The sequence below is a fragment of the Scyliorhinus torazame genome, chromosome 10 (genome assembly GCF_047496885.1).
Source record: "Scyliorhinus torazame isolate Kashiwa2021f chromosome 10, sScyTor2.1, whole genome shotgun sequence".
NCBI lineage: Eukaryota > Metazoa > Chordata > Chondrichthyes > Carcharhiniformes > Scyliorhinidae > Scyliorhinus > Scyliorhinus torazame.
The window spans coordinates 112,389,946-112,412,925 of NC_092716.1; the positions used below are offsets into that span (position 1 = coordinate 112,389,946).

At 48.3% G+C, this 22,980-nt stretch overlaps 1 protein-coding gene across 3 annotated transcripts in view; it reads left to right on the forward strand.

The window, feature by feature from the left end:
• st3gal2 (ST3 beta-galactoside alpha-2,3-sialyltransferase 2) overlaps positions 1-22,980 on the forward strand; it is a 345,283-nt gene that overhangs the window by 297,452 nt on the left and 24,851 nt on the right. For all 3 annotated transcript variants that reach the window (XM_072518611.1, XM_072518613.1, XM_072518612.1), the window contains one exon: positions 12,553-12,732. In XM_072518611.1, coding sequence (XP_072374712.1) covers positions 12,553-12,732 — 180 coding nt within the window. The remainder of the gene's footprint in view (positions 1-12,552; positions 12,733-22,980) is intronic.

Below are 22,980 nucleotides of genomic sequence, written 5' to 3' on the forward strand. Positions count from 1 at the left end.
CCAAATGGGACCCTTAGGAAGTGGTATAGACGCCCGTCTGCCTCGAAGGCTGTGTACTTGCGGTCACCTGGGCGGATGGGGAGCTGGTGGTAGGCGGACTTGAGGTCCACGGTGGAGAAAACCTTATACTGGGCAATCCGATTTACCATGTCGGATATGCGGGGGAGAGGGTACGCATCTAGCTGTGTGTACCTGTTGATGGTCTGGCTATAGTCTATGACCATCCTTTGCTTTTCCCCGGTCTTTACTACTACCACCTGGGCTCTCCAGGGACTATTGCTGGCCTGGATTATGCCTTCCTTCAGCAACCGCTGGACTTCAGACCGAATAAATATCCGGTCCTGGGCGCTGTACCGTCTGCTCCTAGTGGCGACGGGTTTGCAATCCGGGGTGAGGTTTGCAAACAAGGACGGCGGTTCAACCTTGAGAGTTGCGAGGCCGCAGATAGTGAGTGGGGGTATTGGGCCGCCGAATTGAAATGTGAGGCTCTGCAGGTTACACTGGAAATCTAATCCCAGTAATGTGGGCGCGCAGAGTTGGGGAAGGGCGTAGAGCCTGTAGTTTTTAAACTCCCTCCCTTGCACCGTTAGGGTCGCGATGCAGAACCCTTTGATCTCTACGGAGTGGGATCCTGCAGCTAGGGAAATCTTTTGCGTACTTGGATGGATGGTCAGAAAACAGCGTCTTACCGTGTCGGGGTGAATGAAACTTTCGGTGCTCCCTGAGTCGATCAGGCATGATGTCTCGTGTCCATTGATCAGCACCGTTGTTGTCGTCGTCTGGAGCGTCCGGGGCCGTGATTGATTCAGCGTCACCGAAGCCAGTCGTGGTCGTAGTGTCTCGGCGTCTTCTTCGGACCCCGTGGAGCCGTCGATGCTGGGGTCCTTTGTTGTCATCCAAGATGGCGGCGTCCATGAATCGCACGCGGCCGGGGGTGGACAAAATGGCCACCCCCATGGATCGCACGTGGTCGGGGGTGGACAAAATGGCCGCCCCCATGAATCGCACGTGGCTGGGGAGTCACAAGATGGCGGCGCCCATCATCCCCTCGTGGTGCCCGGGACCAAAAATGGCGGCGCCCGCGGGTCGCACATGGGGCGCTGGGGGGGTTGGGGAGCGTTTGGGATGCGCTGGGCTCGTTCTTCTCCGGGGATTGCGGCGACCCCCCGGGACAGGCACACAGCCGCGTAATGGCCCTTCTTGCCGCAGCTTTTGCAAATAGCTGTGCGGGCCGGGCAGCGCTGCCGGGGGTGTTTCGCTTGCCCGCAGAAATAGCAACGGGCCCCCCCGAGATGATCTCGTGCTTTAACCGCGCAATCCTGTGAGGGAGGGCGGGGGGGTTTGTCGCGACGGGGGTCCATGGAGCCCAAGGGGCTGCCGTGCGGTCGGGGCCGTAGGCGCGGGCGTTTTGCGAGGCCACATTTAGGGAAGCTGCAATGGCCCGTGCCTCTGAGAGTCCTAGCGACTCTCTTTCTAAAAGTCTTTGGTGGATTTGGGGAGAGTTCATACCTGCCACAAACGCATCGCGAATTAGCATGTCCGTGTGTTCAATCGCGTTCACCGGCGGGCAGCTGCAGCCCCGTCCCAAAATTAGCAGCGCGGCGTAGAATTCCTCTAACGATTCTCCGGGACTTTGCCGTCTCGTTGCGAGTTGGTAGCGTGCGTAGACCTGGTTCACGGGGCGAACGTTGATGCTCTTCAGTGCTGCGAGCGCCATCGGGAAATCCTCTGCGTCTTCTACGAGAGGGTAAATTTCCGGGCTTACCCTCGAATGCAGGACCTGCATTTTCTGGTCTTCTGTGATCCGGCCGGGGGCCGTTCGGAGGTAGCCTTCAAAACAAGCTTGCCAGTGTTTAAAAACTGCTGCCGAGTTCGCTGCGTGGGGGCTGATCCGCAGGCATTCGGGGGCGATCCGGAGCTCCATAGTCCTTTAAGCTCGCTTAATAAATTGTAGCGCACAATGACTTACGAAAGAGACGAGTAGAGATGAAGTCGATGAGGCTTTATTAAGCGAGACTTGTCCCCAGCAGTTCAGCAACAGAATGGAGCGGCGGGGAGAAGCTCGGGTTCTTATACTCCGCCTTCAGGGCGGAGCCAGGAGTCAACAGCCAATCAGGACCCGGGGTCTGTCAGCCAATAGCATCACGGCTTCACAGTCCCACATGACCCCTAATACATACTACCACACTCACCATGCTTAGTCTTCAAATGTCTTTGAAGTTTTAAACTTTAATTTGCCAGTGCTTCACTGCATATAACACACATAAACTTTGAATCCTGATTTGCAGTGGCACAATTAATAACCCATACCTCAAGTAATCATGCTGCTTTGCTCCCGTTTTCAGCTTCTTCTTCATGGGTTGTTCACCCAGAGGCCCTCGAGTTCACACCAGCACTGCTGGCAGTTGCGAAATGGGGGAATCTCTCTCACGCGTCCAGAACATGTGATGTCAGTGTACGGGTGCGTGACCTGCTCTCTGCCCACTGCTCCAGGCAGACTCCAGCGATTTTTAAAAAATCTGCTCCTGGGTCAGCGCACTGACATCATGAGGAGGTGTTCTGCCCCGCTGGGCTCTGGGCCTGCACATTGTTGAGGGGGCATGCATGCACGGAATGGCCGGCATTCTGAAAGCTGATCGCGGCCAGCATTTTTAAAAGCCAATTGCGTTGTTGGCCACTTCTTCCCACGATCAGGAATGCTGTGACGCATGGCCCTGTGCTCGGGAACACCGCAACACATGGCCCCGTGGACCCTCCCGATAACCACCTGCAACCCATCGGCAGGTTGTGACCCTGGGTTTGAAAATGACTGATCGAGAGTAATCTATAACATCATTTATATTCTCAAGATATTGCAAAGTGATTTTCAGACTATTATTTTTGAAGTATAATCACTGTTGTTATTTGGGGAAATGTGGCAGCTGATTTTCCCATTACCAATGAATGAGATAAAAAGCCTATTAATCTATTTTTAATGGTGTTAGTTGAGAGAAGACTGTTGGTTAGGACACCGAGGGGGTTTGCTAGTTTTCTTCAAATAGTGCCATGGGTTATTTCCACATCCACCTGAGGAGAAAAACAGGGCCCTGTTTACTGATTCAACCAAACAATTGTGCCTCTGATGGTGCAGCACTCCCCAGTACTGCAATGAAATGTCAGCATAGATTAGGTGCTAGAGTGGGGATTGAACCCATAAAGCGAGATTTAACGGAAAAATCTCACGAATGAGATGGCGTGATCCAGAACTCGCCATCGGGAGCGGGTTGGTTAGATGGCAAACTGATTCGCGCCTGCTGCAAACCTCGATTATGGCCTTTCCCGCTATTTACCCGGCGCACCCAGATCCATGCCGGGTGCAGCGCGGTGGTTAAATTGCGGCTATAGTCTTTTGACTCTGGGATTAGAACTTATTCAAACTAAATCACTGTAATTTTCTGACTGAATTTTGTTTGACTGAATGTATCACATACATGTTAAAACTAGCATAGTTTTTTTTAGAAATCATAGAATTCCTACAGTGCAGAAGGAGGCCATTCAGTCCATCGAGTCTGCGTCGACCTTCTGAAAGAGCACTCCAAGGCCTACTCCCCAGCCCTATATCCGTAACCCCACCCAACCTGCACTCCCTTGGACACTAAGGGGCAATTTAACATGACCAATTCACCCAATCTGCACATCGTTGGACTGTGGCAGGAAACCGGAGCACCCGTAGGAAACCCACAGATAGAGGGAGAAAGTGCAAACTCCACACAGTCACCCAAGGCCAGAATTGAACCCTGGTCCCTGGTGCTGTGAGGCAGCAGAGCTAACCACTGCTGCCTCACACTGCCAAGGACCCGGATTCGATCCTGGCCCCGAGTCACTCCATGTGGAGTTTGCACATTCTCCCCGTGTCTGCGTGGGTCTCACCCCCACAACCCCAAAAGATGTGCAGGATAAGTGGATTCGCCAATGTTAAATTACCCCTTAATTGGGAAAAAAAGAATTGGGTACTCTAAATTTATGAAAAAAAAGGAAGTGGCCCCACACATGAGCCTGCAAGGGTTTATGCTTAATTGTGCCGCTGACCCTGGGCCGCACGGTGGTGCAGTGGTTAGCACTGGCTGAATGAGACCATTACTCATTCTCCTGTGGAAACTGCTCTTACTGAAATTGATTGCAAAGTGATTTTATACTGAGAAGAATGTACCTCTGCTGTATGTGAGGTGTGTATAACTTTGCGTACAGTATTTGGTATAATGACATTGTTTTTTACTGCCACATATTCACTTTTTCACCAAAAGATGTTAGTTTTAACTTTAACTAATCAAAAAAAATTAAGTTGTAGTTTGAGAATGCAGTAATATGGGTGATTTCTGTACTATATTTTATCCCACCTTAGACAGACAAGCCAAATGGGTTTTAGAAATGCACTACAGCCAGTGACCTCCCAGAAGCTGCTTTTCGATATTTTTCTTTTAGATTCTGCTTTCTTTACACTGGCTGAGGCAACAGGTGTAAGAGACAGGTTGAGTGAAAAAGCAGTGATTTTTTTTCACTGCTTTGGCCTGGATTGCTCTTTAGCTTCCAGGCAGGGGTGATTGATAGGAGGGGGTGGTCACTTTTATGGGGTGGATGTCTCTGTTATGGGGGGAGGGATCCTCTGTTATGGGGGGTAACTCTGTTATGGGGTCTCTGATATGGCATCTGTTGGGAAGGGGGGGTCGGGCCACCCCCATGAGTGCATGCTGTGGGGGAGTATTGGTGGGTGACCCAGCAATTCCCCTGGTGGCAGGGGAGGTGGGGAGAGGATGCCCCTACCTGTCAGCAGGGGAAGCAGGATTAGCTTTGCATGGGGGAGGGGGGCCAGCTGCTGGACCTCGCTATCAGGCTGCTCCCTCGGGATTCGGAATGGAACCCCTTGCGATCCACGCCATGCATAAATTTACCTGGCTGTGGAGAGTGATTTGCTTCTGGGCGCCGCTCCTAGCACCAGCACAAACCAGAAGTGATTCAGCTCCGGCAAGGGAAGCGATTCAGTTCTGGCAGGAGAACAAGGTGCTGGATTCTCCGATTTTGCGACTATGTCCAGAGGAAGCATCTGGTCTTACGACCAAAATGTTGGCGGCACCCCTGCACCAATGCTGCGCCTGGTGGGGGGCAAGCAGCCGTGCCACGTAAAGCCCGCTTTACCTGAAGATAGGGATGCAGAATGGCCGGGTCCGTGGACGCGCATGCGCATGGCGGCGGCCGCGCCATACAACATGGCGCCGGCCGCGCATAGACCCGGCCTTCCAGATAGTGACCCCCCCCCTCCCTGTAACCGCCCTCGTCTCCCCCAGACCACCCTCACCAGTCCCCCCTGCCAGCAGAATGGCTCCCCCCCCCCCCCCCCTCAACTGGACACAGTCTGCAGTCGCCACGCAAGGTCCCCAAAACCTGAGAGGACACACGACCGACGCCTTCGAGACGTCGGCCCACCGGGGGCAGAGCACGAGGGAGGGCCTCAGGTTACATCCTAAAGCCGTCCCAATGGCGTGCGGCATATTCTCGAGTACTCCATTTTTGAGGGGGCGGAGCGTCTGTAATACGGCGCCGCCCCCAATTTCAGCTCAGTAACGGATTCTCTGGCGAATCGCCGAACGTGATTTTGGCGTCGACAATCGGAGAATCCCATCCCTAGTCTCCCAAATGGAGAATCCAGCACCAGGTCCCAGTTAATGATGGTCACTGAATTGCCAGGCTTTGAATGTATGGGAGGGACTCCAATCTCCATCACGACACGAAGAATGGCTCAGTAGCATCACTACAGCTTGTAGGAGTGATCTTTGCAAAGGGCCGATTAACCTCCTTGCATGACAGAAATCCCACATTATCACAGCACAATTATCCAGTTAGGCAGAATGACCCATTTCTATGCTGTAATCTCTGTAATTCTATGTAGTTGTTACTCTGCGATAACTCATTCATGGCAAGTATCAGGGTACAAATTTCTGCGGGTTTAGTTTGCTTTAAAGTTACAAGTGTTGGTTCAGACCGCTGGCAATGACAGGGACCAGGTGCAGCAAAAAACAGGGTGAATCACACATTATTAGTCTTGGCCACTTCTCTGAGCTGCTAGACTTGTTTGCGATGCAACTAAAGCACCCAGAGAACAGCTGTTACCAATAGCAACATGTCTCTTTGAGTGGTGATACCGAAGTGTGAGTCTCTAATGAACAAGAAGGACTGCAAGTCCTATATTCCTATCCCTTGCTTGTGAATGAAAGAAGCAAAGAATACCTGGGATGGCTGGCAGTGCCAACATTTGACTCACGTGCTCCAGCTCACTGGCCTAAATGTCATGACTGGCGGAAAATGGTGTGTGATGTGAGGGGAACATGCAGAGGAGAAGAGAAAATAACATGAGGGAGGGAATATTTGGCAGGTCCTGGCCCATTTTGAACACAACAGTTTAATTTCAGGGGTGTCTGTTGAATCATTTGGATAATTAAAGTCCAGTTTTAAATTTCTGCATGTCATAAAATGCTGGCCTAGGGTTGCCAACTCTGCTTGAATATATTCCCAGAGATTTCCCATCCCCTGCACAATAACACAGCTTTTATACCCAATTTCAATGTTTCTATCTTAATCAAACAGAGGCATTCACAGAATATGAACAAGAATATTTTTAAAATTCCTATGATTTATCTCCTGGTTTGCTTGCAGCTGTGTCCTGAAAATTAATTTTCAATTCCTGGAGACTCAAGGTCAGTCCTGGAGAGTTGGCACCTCTATTCTCCTTAATGTTGGGCATGTGCAATTAGGTGGAAAATAAATGTGTTCAGTACATGATCATGAACTGCACCACTGCATCCTTTATCGACTGGGCAAGGGGTGATAGCACTCATTGGGAAACGAGGCTGATCATAGTTTAACTCCCCAACTCTGAGGCTCCAGGTATATGTGCATGACTCCCTCAATCTCAGTCACAAAAACTCTGTTCCATTCAATTTTGGACACAAATGAGGGCCCAAACAGATTAACAAATACTCAAACACACACATTCTCTCTCTCTCACCCACATAGACTCGCACTTACACTCATACACACGCATGCTCACTTACACACACACTCACACTTATACTCTCACATTTTCTTACACTCACATGCTCACTTACACTCTTATGCACACACACTCACACCTATACTCTCACACACAGACACATTTACACTCACATATGCATTCTCACTTCCACTCCTACACACACTCACACTTAATACAGACTCGTGCTTACACTCATACTCTCTTCCACTCACACTTACACTCATACAGTGTATGCTCACTTACAGTCCTACAGTCACACTCTCTTACACACACACTTACACTCTCACATATTCACACTCACACACTTGCACTGTTTCACACACACACTTACACTCTCACACACACTTGCACTCCCACACACACCAACACACTCTCACATATATTCTTACACTCATACTCTCACAAACAGGCCAACACTTGCACTCTCACATACATTCACATACATTCTCACATACATTCTTACACACACACTCTTTTACACACACACACACACACACTAATAGGTTTTTGCTGGTGATGCTCAGAAAGTTTAAAATAATGATGGTGCAGATCAGAGATTGCACTATCATGGTAAGAGTAGAGTTCTGGAGATGGTTTGGACCAGGTCATTGTGTATAAGATTTATAAATACCAAACTTTTAAAATCAACAAAGAGCAGCCTTTATGAGCTCAAATAGATTTTTCTAAAGATGAGTGTTTCTGTGGAAACCAGGTTATCGGTATTTCTCATAAGGAATAGAAAATTGACAGATTAATGTTCCAGCTGTGCCCCGCTCCCTGCCTGTTTCAGCAAGGGTCACTGTTCTTTTCTTCTTTTTCTCTCTTATTTACTTCTGTTGTCAAGGAAACGTGAGAAACTGTCATGCTGAATTCAAGTTCAAGCAATATGCTCAAATTCTCACATTTTTATATATTTATATAATTATGTTAAAATATAGACATGTCAATGTAATGTGTATTAATATTCTCAATATAAATAACTGATACATGGGAATAAGCCACTAACAGAAAATTAATCAAAGCATTTTGAGGAGCAATATACTGGATAACATACACCAGCACATGTTACAGGCTGCAATCTAATCAAAATGTTAGGATGGTTTATTTATACAGATTATTAATAAGCACCCAGGAGTGATTGAAGCTGGGAATGTAACGGTTTGTGTGTAGAATAAACAGATTCTTCGAGTGAGTTCTAATTGGCTAGAATCTAATTGATGGGTTGAGATGGTTTATATATCAAATAATTGATACCATGGGTGAGTTACAGGCTAGAACCAAATCAAGGGGTTCACGTTGTTTATTTATGAAATAATGAATACCAAGGGCTGAGTCCAGGCTGGAATCTAATCGAGAGGATCAGATGAGTTATATATGGAAATATGTGGGTACTTGAGAGTGAGTTACAGACTGGACTCTAATCGAGGGATTCAGATGGTTTATATATAGAATAACAGATACCCGGGAGTGAATTATAGGTTGGAATTTAATCGAGGTGTTCAGATGGTTTAATATGGAATAATGGATACCTGAGAGTGTGTTACAGGCTGGAATCTAATCGGAGGGGCTCTGATGGTTTAGATACAGAATAATGGATACCCGGGAGTGAGTTACAGGCTGGAATCTAATCAAGGGCTCAGATGGTTTATATATAAAATAATGAATACCCGGGAGTGAGTTACAGAATGGAATCTAATCGAGGGGTTCAGATGTTTTAGATGTAGGATAATGGATACCCGGGAGTGAGTTACAGCATGGAATCTAATCGAGGGGGTCAGATGGTTTATATTTAGAATAATGGATACCCGGGAGTGAGTTACAGACTGGAATCTAATCGGAGGGGCTCAGATGATTTAGATACAGAATAATGGATTCCCGGGAGTGAGTTACAGGCTGGAATCTAATCAAGGAGCTCAGATGGTTTGTATGTAGAATAATTGGGCAGCACGGTAGCACAAGTGGTTAGCACTGTGGCTTCACAGCGCCAGGGTCCCAGGATCGAATCCCCACTGGGTCACTGTCTGTGCGGAGTCTGCACGTTCTCCCCGTGTCAGCGTGGGTTTCCTCTGGGTCCTCCGGTTTCCTCCCACAGTCCAAAAATGTGCAGGTTAGGTGGATTGGATATGCTAAATTGCCCTTCGTGTCCAAAATAGGTTAGGAAGAGTTATTGGATTACGAGGATAGGGTGGAAGTGAGGGCTTAAGTGGGTCGGTGCAGACTTGATGGGCCGAATGGCCTCCTTCTGCACTGTATGTTCTATGTTCTATAATGGATACCTGGGAGTGAGTTACAGACTGGAATCTAATCGAGGGGTTCAGATGGTTTATATATAGAATAACGGATACCTGGGAGTGAGTCACAGACTGGAATCTAATCGATGGGTTCAGATGGTTTATATATAGAATAGTGGATACCTGGGAGTAAGTTACAGACTGAAATCTAATCGAGGGGTTCAGATGGTTTATAGATAGAATAATGGATACCCGGGAGTGAGTTGCAGACTGGAATCTAATCGAGGGGTTCAGATAGTTTATGTACAGAATAATGGAGACCCGGGAGTGAGTTCCAGACTGGAATCGAACTGAGGGGTTCAGATGGTTTATACATAGAATAATGGATACCCGGGAGTAAGTTACAGACTGGAATCTAATCGAGCGGTTTAGATGGTTTGTATATTGAATAATGCAGTGTTTTTCAAACTTTTGTTTGCGGGACCCATTTTTGCCAACCAGCCAACCTTAGCGACCACACCGGCCAACCTTCACGACCCAGGCCGGCCGACCTTCGCGATCCACGCCGGTTGACCTTCCCCACACATACCACGTTCACTTACTTTTAATGCGAATGGCAAGCCTAGGTGATCCTCACATTCGCACTTTAATCAGGTTCAAAGGAGAAGGCAATGCACATGTCAGATGCAGGTTTAGCCAGTTACTTTGCCAGTTCATCTTTATGAAAACGGAAAATCCAACCTCGCACTTGTAGATCATCCTGAAGGACAAAAGCAACAAAATGCATATTTCACTTAGCACTGGACAGTCCTGGGGGATGCTATATCAGAATGCTGACAGCCTCATGGGCTTTTGGCGTGTTTTTAATGTGGTACAGCTACAGCAGCGTAGTCAATTTGGAGTCAGCTCTAAGTTAATAACTGACTCTGGGGTCCCAACCTCAGAAGGAATTTTTCACACATCACTATCTTTCAAAATCTGAAATTTCTCTCATTTGCCAGTTCTTTCCTGCATATAACTCGCATTGGCTTTGCATCCTTATTTGTGTTAGCATAATTGACAAAACCATTCCTCAGAAATCATCTTTGTACTGCTTTGATCCCAAGTTAAGTTTCTTGATGTAAAAGCCCGGAGCAGCTATTGGGCGCTTCTCCCGCGATCGGCATCACTGCGGGAACGGTGCGACCAATAGCTCTGCAACCCTCCCAACACCCGCCTGCGATCCTCACTTTGAAAAACCCTGGAATAATAGAGTAAGTTATAGGCTGGTATCTAATTGAGGGGTTCAGATTGTTTTTATATCGAGTAATGGACACCTGGGAGTGAGTTATAGGCTGGAACCTAATCGAGGCATTCAGATGGTAATGGATACCAGGGAGGGAGTTACAGGATGGAATCGAATTGATGGACTCCAACAGTTTATATCTAGAATAATGGATACCCAGGAGTGAATTGCAGGCATGCAGGGGAGAAAAAGAACATGGAGTAGAAGATAGCAAGTGAAGGAAAGCCAAAGGGTTGAGGATTGGTGCAGAAAATGAAGGAAAAGGGCAAAGTTTAGGGGAGATGTGAGAGGCAGGTTTTTTACACAGAGGATGATGCGTGCCTGGAATGTGCTGTCAGGGGAGGTTGTGGAAGCAGATACATTAACAACGTTCAATAGGCATCTCGACAAATACATGGATAGGATGTGTATAGAGGGACACAGCACTCGGAAGTGCTGAGGGTTTGGGCCAAGGGTGGTATCATGACCGGTACAGGTTTCAAGGGCCAAAGGGCCTGTTCCTGTATTGGTCTCAGTTCTTTGTTCTTTGAAAGGATAGGAGAGAACAGCAAGGACATTCAGAGGAGGGAAGGAGAGGGAGAAGACAGTGGAGAGGCGGTGTAAAGAAATTGGAAGAGGCAGGCAGGGTTGGGGGCAGGAGCGTAAAGGCTGAAAAACCAGCTCAGGAGAGGGAGGTGTTCCCTTCCCTTGAACAGGCAAGGAATCTCATCGTAACAGGAAGGGCCTGTGTTACATTGAGTGCCCCTTCCATCACAATCTATTGTGTTGCATCAAAGCTGATGTTTTGACTCGCTGGATCAGGATGTTCTAACTAGGCGGACAATTTTGCTGTTCCGTGTGTGTTTGTATCGTTGTGAAGTGTGTAGGGAGGGGTCGTTGGGCCTCAGAGAAAAGAATTGTCTTTTTTGTACAGTGAGGGAAAGAGGAGAATCTAATTTTCGGCTCAATCACAGACATTTATCTTTTGTGGATGTGGCATACAGTCCTATTTTTCTGCTTAATCAGCTTGGAGAAATTGTCGTGTTGGGAATAAGTTGAGGCTACCTTTCTGCTGGATTTCTGCTCAGTGGGCAGTCACAGGCCTCAAGCACTTCACCAAAGTGGCAATTCATAGATGGTACACACGTCTCCATTATGTGACAGTGATGGAGGGAGTGAATGTTTATGATGGTGGATGAGGTGATCATCAAGCAGGCTGCTTTTTCCAGGATGGTGTTGAGCTTCTTAAGTATTCTTAGAGCTGCACTCATTCAGGCAAATGGAGAGTATTCCATCATACTTCTGACTTGTGCCTTGTAAAGGATAGAAAGGCTTTGAGCAAGAAGGAGATGATTTACTCCCGGCAGAATTCCCAGCCTCTGACCTGCTGTTATAGCCACAGTACTTATGTGGTTGGTCCTTGTAATAACCCTCACGAGGTCCACGGGGATACCCTAATTGATCTCCCCATGGGACCAGTGGAATATGAGCTTCCCCCCTAGTGGGCAAAGGCCCTCCCAACTGGAGCTCATAAGAACCCAGTGTAAAGGCCGGCCCAGACAAGGACCAGCATGTTGGTGTCCCAACCAGGATTGTACTCTGTAAATATATTTGTTGCCTTGTGCAGACTTCTTGTGACCGTAAATAAATCTGCATCCACCTTACCGCTCAGCTTCCTGAGTATTAATAGTCCAGTTATGTTTCTGGTCAATGATGAGCCACAGATTATTGATGATGGTCGATTGAGAGAAATTAATTTCCTGGAATTCATGTGGCACGAATGTTACTTGCCACTTGTGAGCTCAAGCTTGATTCAAAACAGACTTCTCAGCTGGAAGGTTTCATGATGGCATTTTTGATGTAAGCTCCATGTGAATCATTCTGTGTTAATCTAACTTCACCTTTAGTATCCCTCTGGCTTATATTTGAAGGATTTATGAGAGCGGCTTTTTGGTTAATGTTAGTAAACTCAAAGTGCCCATCTGTTACAGAATGAACCAAGCTCCAACGATCGGCTTTGAAACAGACGTGGGCAGCCGCACAACACACCACTTCATGTACCCAGAGAGTGCAAAAAATCTCCCAGCAAACATCAGCTTTGTCTTGGTTCCATTTAAGACGTTGGATTTGTTATGGATCACCAGCGCCCTGTCAATGGGTGAGATCAGATTGTAAGTACAGCCCTAAACATTCTGACTTGCTTTTCAGTATATGCATTTGTAACCGTCATTGGGCCTATTTGATCTCTCAGTGCCAAAGCTTTGCAAACCAACAGCCATTACCAGAGCCAGTGACAGACTTGGATCAGCATTTGACCATAACGGGATACATCTTAAAGTCCTCTCCTCAGACACAACTCCAGTTGGATGATGAAGATTTATAACTAATACTGATAATTAGATATTAACTTGGTGTCAACATTTTAAATGTTAATAGTGACAGTGGGGATCAGTGTGTGATAAAGGGGACACTAACTCCAGGAGTCAGTATAGGAGAGTTTCTCTGTGCTTAATGAACAAATTGCAAATGAGACCGGTCTCAAGCTGGGTGTACCCTGTGTAGCTAATGATCTGTCAAGCTCAAACCTATTAATTGTGCATGTATTGATGAATGCATTCAGGTTTTGTATGCAGTAGGTGGGAGGAGAAAGTGATATGATCACCTTGGGTTATTCACTCTGAATAACTGGGGCTAGTTTAGCACACTGGGCTAAATAGCTGGCTTTTAACGCAGACCAAGGCAGGCCAGCAGCACGTACCAGCCTCTCCGAACAGGCGCCGGAATGTGGCGACTAGGGGCTTTTCACAGTAACTTCATTTGAAGCCTACTTGTGACAATAAGCGATTTTCATTTTCACTATTTAGGAATAATATCTTCTATTACTTGTATAATTACTACCTCTTAAAATAGCTCACTCTCTTGCAACCCTCACTCCTCCTAGGGCTACAGGAAAATTTTTCAGCAGTCAAAATTGAACTAAGAATTTAGCTAAATTGGCGAATACAATTAACCTGCTAGAAAATATTCCTCTCACGAGGCGTTCTGGCTGCCAGGAAGCCCACGGGAGACTTCTACCGGCCGTGTCTTGTTCCCGTTCGGGCGTGACGTGGCCGGTAGATCGCGCCCATAATCGTTTAAGTGCTATTAGGTTTGTAAACAAATAAGAAACTACATCAAAGCCATATTGTGTTATTAAAAGTTTCAATCATTCTTGGATTAATAGATCACCTATTAACCTGAAGCCAATACAGTTTTTAAAACCCAGCCAACTATTCATAGTTGTCAAAACAAAAACTTCCAACTACATTGACTGAAACTGACAGAATGTTGTCCCATTTCCATTTCAAAGCAGAGCACCTGTCAATGAATGGAAGGAAGCTGGTGCAGAAACCTTTTCCAACTTTCAAAAGCAAACCTTTTTAAACAGCCAGAGCTGTCACTCAATTTAAATCACAGCATGGAACATTGTGACAATATGTATATTTTAAGAATAATGAAGGGTGGACGTCCGGTTGCAGCTATGAAGGAGTAAGTCGCACATTTGGTGGCTCCCGCTCGGGTCGGACTTTTGGACCTTTTCCCCCGATTTTCTACCCGGACTTGAACATAGAACATAGAACATAGAACATAGAAAATACAGCACAGAACAGGCCCTTCGGCCCACGATGTTGTGCCGAACCTTTGTCCTAGATTAATCATAGATTATCATTGAATTTACAGTGCAGAAGGAGGCCATTCGGCCCTTTGAGTCTGCACCGGCTCTTGGAAAGAGCACCCTACCCAAACTCAACACCTCCACCCAACACCAAGGGCAATTTGGACATTAAGGGCAATTTATCATTGGCCAATTCACCTAACCCGCACATCTTTGGACTGTGGGAGGAAACCGGAGCACCCGGAGGAAACCCACGCAGACACGGGGAGGACGTGCAGACTCCGCACAGACAATGACCCAAGCCGGAATCGAACCTGGGACCATGGAGCTGTGAAGCAATTGTGCTATCCACAATGCTACCGTGCTGCCCTTAAGAACAAATAAATCTACACTATATCATTTTACCGTAATCCATGTACCTATCCAATAGCTGCTTGAAGGTCCCTAATGTTTCCGACTCAACTACTTCCACAGGCAGTGCATTCCATGCCCCCACTACTCTCTGGGTAAAGAACCTACCTCTGATATCCCTCCTATATCTTCCACCTTTCACCTTAAATTTATGTCCCCTTGTAATGGTGTGTTCCACCCGGGGAAAAAGTCTCTGACTGTCTACTCTATCTATTCCCCTGATCATCTTATAAACCTCTATCAAGTCGCCCCTCATCCTTCTCCGCTCTAATGAGAAAAGGCCTAGCACCCTCAACCTTAATGGTCTTAATGGACCTACTCTCCATTCCAGGCAACATCCTGGTAAATCTTCTTTGCACCTTTTCCAGAGCTTCCACATCCTTCCTAAAGTGAGGCGACCAGAACTGTACACAGTACTCCAAATGTGGCCTTACCAAAGTTTTGTCCAGCTGCATCATCACCTCACGGCTCTTAAATTCAATCCCTCTGTTAATGAACGCGAGCACACCATAGGCCTTCTTCACAGCTCTATCCACTTGAGTGGCAACTTTCAAAGATGTATGAACATAGACCCCAAGATCTCTCTGCTCCTCCACATTGCCAAGAACTCTACCGTTAACCCTGTATTCCGCATTCATATTTGTCCTTCCAAAATGGACAACCTCACACTTTTCAGGGTTAAACTCCATCTGCCACTTCTCAGCCCAGCTCTGCATCCTATCTATGTCTCTTTGCAGCCGACAACAGCCCTCCTTACTATCCACAACTCCACCAATCTTCGTATCGTCTGCAAATTTACTGACCCACCCTTCAACTCCCTCATCCAAGTCATTAATGAAAATCACAAACAGCAGAGGACCAAGAACTGATCCCTGCGGTACGCCACTGGTAACTGGGATCCAGGCTGAATATTTGCCATCCACCACCACTCTCTGACTTCTATCGGTTAGCCAGTTTGTTATCCAACTGGCCAAATTTCCCACTATCCCATGCCTCCTTACTTTCTGCATAAGCCTACCATGGGGAACTTTATCAAATGCCTTACTAAAATCCATGTACACTACATCCACTGCTTTACCTTCATCCACATGCTTGGTCACCTCCTCAAAGAATTCAATAAGATTTGTAAGGCAAGACCTACCCCTCACAAATCCGTGCTGACTATCCCTAATCAAGCAGTGTCTTTCCAGATGCTCAGAAATCCTATCCTTCAGTACCCTTTCCATTACTTTGCCTACCACCGAAGTAAGACTAACTGGCCTGTAATTCCCAGGGTTATCCCTAGTTCCTTTTTTGAACAGGGGCATGACATTCGCCACTCTCCAATCCCCTGGTACCACCCCTGTTGACAGTGAGGATGAAAAGATAATTGCCAACGGCTCTGCAATTTCATCTCTTGCTTCCCATAGAATCCTTGGATATATCCCGTCAGGCCCGGGGGACTTGTCTATCCTCAAGTTTTTCAAAATGCCCAACACATCTTCCTTCCTAACAAGTATTTCCTCGAGCTTACCAATCTGTTTCACACTGTCCTCTCCAACAATATCGCCCCTCTCATTTGTAAATACAGAAGAAAAGTACTCATTCAAGACCTCTCCTACCTCTTCAGACTCAATACACAATCTCCCGCTACTGTCCTTGATCAGACCTACCCTCGCTCTAGTCATTCTCATATTTCTCACATATGTGTAAAAGGCCTTGGGGTTTTCCTTGATCCTACCCGCCAAAGATTGTTCATGCCCTCTCTTAGCTCTCCTAATCCCTTTCTTCAGTTCCCTCCTGGCTATCTTGTATCCCTCCAATGCCCTGTCTGAACCTTGTTTCCTCAGCCTTAAATAAGTCACCTTTTTCCTCTTAAGACATTCAACCTCTCTTGTCAACCATGGTTCCCTCACTCGACCATCTCTTCCCTGCCTGACAGGGACATACATATCAAGGACACGTAGCACCTGTTCCTTGAACAAGTTCCACATTTCACTTGTGTCCTTCCCTGCCAGCCTATGTTCCCAACTTATGCACTTCAATTCTTGTCTGACAACATCGTATTTACCCTTCCCCCAATTGTAAACCTTGCCCTGTTGCACGTACCTATCCCTCTCCATTACTAAAGTGAAAGTCACAGAATTGTGGTCACTATCTCCAAAATGCTCCCCCACTAACAAATCTATCACTTGCCCTGGTTCATTACCCAGTACTAAATCCAATATTGCCCCTCCTCTGGTCGGACAATCTACATACTGTGTTAGAAAAGCTTCCTGGACACACTGCACAAACACCACCCCATCCAAACTATTTGATCTAAAGAGTTTCCACTCAATATTTGGGAAGTTAAAGTCGCCCATGACTACTACCCTATGACTTCTGCGCCTTTCCAAAATCTGTTTCCCAATCTGTTCCTCCACATCTCTGTTACTATTGGGGGGCCTATAGAAAACTCCTAACAAGGTGACTGCTCCTTTCCTATTTCTGACTTCAACCCATACTACCTCAATAGGGTGATACTCCTCGAACTGCCTTTCTGCAGCTGTTATACTATCTCTAATTAATAATGCCACCCCCCCCACCTCTTTTACCACCCTCCCTAATCTTATTGAAACAGCTATAACCAGGGACCTCCAACAACCATTTCTGCCCCTCTTCTATCCAAGTTTCCGTGATGGCCACCACATCGTAGTCCCAAGTACCGATCCATGCCTTAAGTTCACCCACCTTATTCCTGATGCTTCTTGCGTTGAAGTATACACACTTCAACCCATCTCCGTGCCTGCAAATACTCTCCTTTGTCAGTGTTCCCTTCCCCACTGCCTCATTACATGCTTTGGCGTCCTGAATATCGGCTACCTTAGTTGCTGGACTACAAATCCGGTTCCCATTCCCCTGCCAAATTAGTTTAAACCCTCCCGAAGAGTACTAGCAAACCTCCCCCCCAGGATATTGGTGCCCCTCTGGTTCAGATGCAACCCGTCCTGCTTGTACAGGTCCCACCTTCCCCAGAATGCGCTCCAATTATCCAAATACCTGAAGCCCTCCCTCCTACACCATTCCTGCAGCCACGTGTTCAACTGCACTCTCTCCCTATTCCTAGCCTCGCTATCACGTGGCACCGGCAACAAACCAGAGATGACAACTCTCTCTGTCCTGGCTTTCAACTTCCAGCCTAACTCCCTAAACTTGTTTATTACCTCCACACCCCTTTTCCTACCTATGTCGTTGGTACCAATGTGCACCACGATTTCTGGCTGCTCACCCTCCCCCTTAAGGATCCTGAAGACACGATCCGAGACATCCCTGGCCCTGGCACCCGGGAGGCAACATACCTTCCGGGAGTCTCGCTCGCGACCACAGAATCTCCTATCTATTCCCCTAACCATTGAATCTCCTACAACTATTGCTTTTCTATTCTCCCCCCTTCCCTTCTGAGCCCCAGAGCCAGACTCCGTGCCAGAGACCTGACCGCTAGGGCCTTCCCCCGGTAGGTCATCCCCCCCAACAGCATCCAAAACGGTATACTTGTTTTGAAGGGGAACGGCCACGAGGGATCCCTGCACTGTCTGCCTGTTTTTTTCCCCCTGACTGTAACCCAGCTATTCTTGTCCTGTACCTTGGGTGTGGTTACCTCCCTGTAACTCTTCTCAATCACCCCCTCTGCCTCCCGGATGATCCGAAGTTCATCCAGCTTCAGCTCCAGTTCCCTAACACGGTCTTTGAGGAGCTGAAGTTGGGTGCACTTCCCGCAGGTATAGTCAGTGGGGACACCGGTGGTATCCCTCACCACCCACATCCTACAGGAGGAGCATGTAACTGGCCTAGCCTCCATCCCCTCTTACCTTCCAGAATATAGCAGCTGTGTGGACTAACTAGATCTCCGACTCTGCTCCCAGTCAGCTACACTTTCTGTAAATTCCTGGCTCTCTTCGCACTCTTTGCGGAAATGTCGGAAACAAAATGAAAGGAGCACCTTACTCCCTCCTCACCTAACTCCCTCGGTCACCAAACTCTCACTATCGCACTCAAAAAGCACCAAATTCAGCACTCAGTGCAAACAGTGAATTGAAAAATTGATGACAGAGGCAATTGTGTACTGAATTCCCACATCGGTGCATGGAGAGGAGGTAAAGGCAGAAACAGAAGACAGAGAAGGCTTGAGCTGAAGCTGCAGCGGGGTAAAGCATGGCGGAGGACCGGACCTCTGGCTTGTTGACCCAGTGGTCAACGGAGCAGCTGATGCAAGTTATTCAGGAAGGCTTCGCTAAGCAGAAACGATACTGCTTGGACCCGATAAAAGAGTCAATTGAACGGCTGGAGCTTAGATTGGATGCCCAAGATCAGTCGATCCAGAAGGTAGAGAAGGCGCTGGCTGAGCAGGAGGAACATCAAACTGCGGTGGAGTTGGAGGTGGGGATGCTGTGAGACCAGCAGAAGAAGTTCCTGGAGAAGGTGGAGGGCCTAGAGAATAGATCCCTCCGGCAGAACTTGTTGGGCTCCCGGAGGGGTCCGAAGGAGCGGACCGCTGGGGCATACATCACGGACATGTTTGAGAAGCTGCTGGGGGTGGGGCATTCGCCCGACCCTTGGAGGTAGACCGAGATCACAGAGCACTCGCGAGGAAGCCGCGAATGGAAGATCCCCCGAGGGCAATGGTGGTGAGATTCCACAAGTACTTGGATAAGGAGCACATTCTACAGTGGGCCAAGCAGACACGGAGCTGTAAATGGGACAACAGTATCCTGTGGATCTACCAAGACCTGAGTGCGGAGGTGGCCAGGAGAAGAGCGGGCTTTAACCAAATCAGGTCGACCCTTTTTAAGAAAAAGGTGAAGTTCGGACTATTGTATCCGGCCCATCTCTGGGTCACGTACGAGGAACAGCACTGTTATTTCGAGTTGCCTGAGGGCGTGCTGGGCTTCGCGAAAAGGAAAGGGCTGGTGGCGGAATTTTGAACTTTGCTGCAACGCTCATGTTTTTTTTTTAAAAAGTTTCTCGTTTTTCATTTTGTGGAAGCTGTCTGTAATGCCTTCTGTATTGATTTGGGACCAGTGGCAGTGCTGAGTGAGTTAAGGTTTACATTTGCACTGTTGGGGGATGGAGGTGTGTTTGTTTTGATTTTGGATCTCTTACTTGATCTTTGTTAGCGGCTTTTTATTTTCTTCCTGTTTTTTCTGTTGGCAATTGTGTTGGGATAGTTTGTCATTGGAATATGTATGTATGAGCAGGGTGGGGAGGAAACAATAGGTGGCAGAGTTTTCGGCGCCAGAGGTGGGGGCCACCAAGCTAGCTAGGCGGGCTAGCTCACAGAAGCGTAGTGGGAAGTGTGCATATGTTAGGTTTATCAAAGGGGTTGAGTTATATTGTGTTGTTACTAGGGGGGGGAGGGGGGGGGAAATGTTCTGCTGACAAGGGAGGGACTTGTGCTAAAGGACGGAGAGGAGTTTGGGCGCGGAGTCTGCCTGGGGGCGGGCCGGCAGAGGCGTGGAGCACGGGTTGGAGGCTGGCCCAAGAAAGGGGATGGCTGATCGGCGAAAGATGGGGGCAATGAGCCCCCCAACGAGGCTGATCACAGAAAATGTACGAGGGCTAAATGGGCCGGTCAAAAGGGCACGCGTGTTCGCGCATCTGAGGGGACTGAAGGTGGACGTGGTAATGTTGCAGGAGACGCACCTTAGAGTAGCTGACCAGATTAAATTGAGGAGAGGCTGGGTCAGTCAGGTCTTTCACTCGGGACTAGATTCAAAGACTAGAGGTGCCGCGATCCTGATCAATAAGCGGGTGGTGTTTGAGGCAGGTAGAATAGTCTCGGATGTGGAAGGTTGGTACATTATGGTCAATGGGAAACTGGAGGGGGGGCAAGTGGTATTAGTTAATGTGTATGCGCCAAATTGGGATGATGTGGAGTTTATAAAGAGGATGCTGGGAAGGACCTGGACCCGCACACGTTGGTCATGGGAGGGGACTTTAACACAGTTATTGACCCTGGTTTAGACCGGTCAAGCTCAAAAATGGGCAGGATGCCAGCAATGGCTGAGGAGCTAAAAGGGTTCATGGAGCAGATGAAGAGGTGGACCCATGGAGATTTGGGAAGCTGAGGGTGAAGGAGTTCTCTTTCTACTCACACGTGCATAAAGTGTACTCCCGGATCGATTTCTTTATTCTGAGCAGGGCTTTACTGACGGGGGGTGGTGGACACCGGGTACTCGACGATCACAATCTCAGACCATGCTCCGCACTGGGTTAACCTGCAGGTTAGTAAAGACAGTAACCAGCGCCCGCACTGGAGGCTAGATGTGGGACTTTTAGCTGATAAGGGGTGCGCGAGCGGCTGAGGAAATGTATTCAGAACTACCTGCAAGTCAACGATACAGGGGAAATTTCAGCAGCAGTGGTCTGGTAAGCACTGAAGGTGGTGGTTAGAGGGGAGCTGATCTATATACGGGCCCACAGGGAGAAGGTAGACAGGGCAGAGATGGATCGACTGGTAAAGGAGATACTATAGATCGATAGGAGGTATGCGGTTCGAGGCAGGGCTTTTAAGGGAACGGCGGAGGCTACAGGCGGAGTTCGGCTTGTTAACCACAGGGAGGGCGGTGGAGCAGCTGAGAAAGGCGAGGGGGGCGATCTTTGAGCATGGAGAGAAGGCCAGCAGAATGCTTGCACAGCAGCTTAGAAAGAGGGAGGCAGCCAGGGAGATAGGGAAAGTAGATGATGGAGATGGGAACGTGGTTGGAGATTCAACAGGGGTGAATAAGGCGTTTAGGGATTTTTACAGCTGCATGGGTCGAAACCCCCACCTGGGCCGGAGGGGATGAGGCACTTCTTAGGGGGACTGAATTTCCCAAAGGTGGACGGGGAGCTGGTAGAAGGACTGGGGGCCCCGATCGGGTTGGAAGAGATAGTGGAGGGCCTGAAGGCCATGCAGTCGGGTAAAGCCCTGGGGCCAGACGGTTACCCAGCGGAGTTCTATAAAACGTTCTCTGGGATATTGGGACCGTTGTTGATGAAGATGTTCAATGAAGCGAGAGAGAGAGGGGTGCTGCCCCCAACGATGTCTCAGGCCACGATTTCGCTGATCCTGAAGCGGGACAAGATCCCGGAGCTGTGTGGGTCCTACAGGCCGATATCCTTGTTGAATGTGGACGCCAAACTGCTGGCCAAAATGTTGTCCTCCAGGATTGAGGATTGTGTTCCGGACGTTATTGGGGAGGACCAGGCGGGGTTTGTTAAGGGTAGGCAGTTGGTGGCCAATATAAGAAGGCTATTAAACGTGATCATGATGCCCCCGTGAGGTAGGGAGGTGGAGGTAGTGGTCGCAATGGACGCAGAGAAGGGAGCACAGAGTCTCACTTTATGCAGACAACCTGCTTCTGTATGTATCGGACTCAATAGAGGGGATGGAAGGAATCATGAGGATTCCAGGGGAATTTGGCCGGTATTCGGGGTATAAGCTAAATATGGGGAAAAGTGAGATGTTTGCGGTCCAGGCGAGAGGACAGGAGAGGCGATTGGGGGAGCTGCCGTTTAGATTAGTAGGGCGAAGCTTTAGGTATCTAGGCATCCAAGTGGCGCGGGAATGGGACCGGCTGCATAAATTAAATCTGGCCCCACGAGTAGACCAAATGAAGGACGATTTTCGCAGATGGGACGCGCTTCCGTTGTCATTAGCTGTTTGTATTTCAGTGTCTCCCCATTTTTAAACGGGTCAACAAAGTGATCACTGGCTTTGTTTGGGTGGGCAAGAACCCGTGAGTAAGGAAGGTAATGCTTGAGCGGAGTCGGGGAGAGGGCGGGCTGGCGCTGCCGAACTTCTGTAACTATTATTGGGTGGCGAATATAGCCATGATCAGGAAGTGGGTGGTGGGGGGAGGGTCGGCATGGGAGTGTATGGAGGCGGCTTCATGCAAGGGCACCAGTTTAGGGGCATTGGTAACTGCGCCTCTGCCGTTCCAGCCGGCACGGTACTCCACCAGCCCCGTGGTGGTGGCGGTCCTGAGAGTTTGGGGGCAATGGAGGAGATATGTGGGAGCAGATGGAGCATCGGTCTGGTCCCCAATCTGTAATAATCACCGGTTTGCCCCGGGAAGTATGGATGGGGGGTTCCGGATAAGTCGGAGAGCAGCGAATGAGAGGATGGGGGATATGTTTATAGAGGGGAGCTTTCCGAATATGAGGGTGCTGGAGGAGAAGTTTGGGTTGGCGAGGGGAAACAAATTCTGGTACCTGCAGGGGTGGGACTTCCTACGTAGACAGGTGTCAACCTTCCCGTTCCTACCACCAAGGGGGATTCAGGACAGGGTAGATTCCAGAGGGTGGGTAGGAGAGGGGAGCGTTTCTGACATTTACAAGGAACTTATGGGGTCAG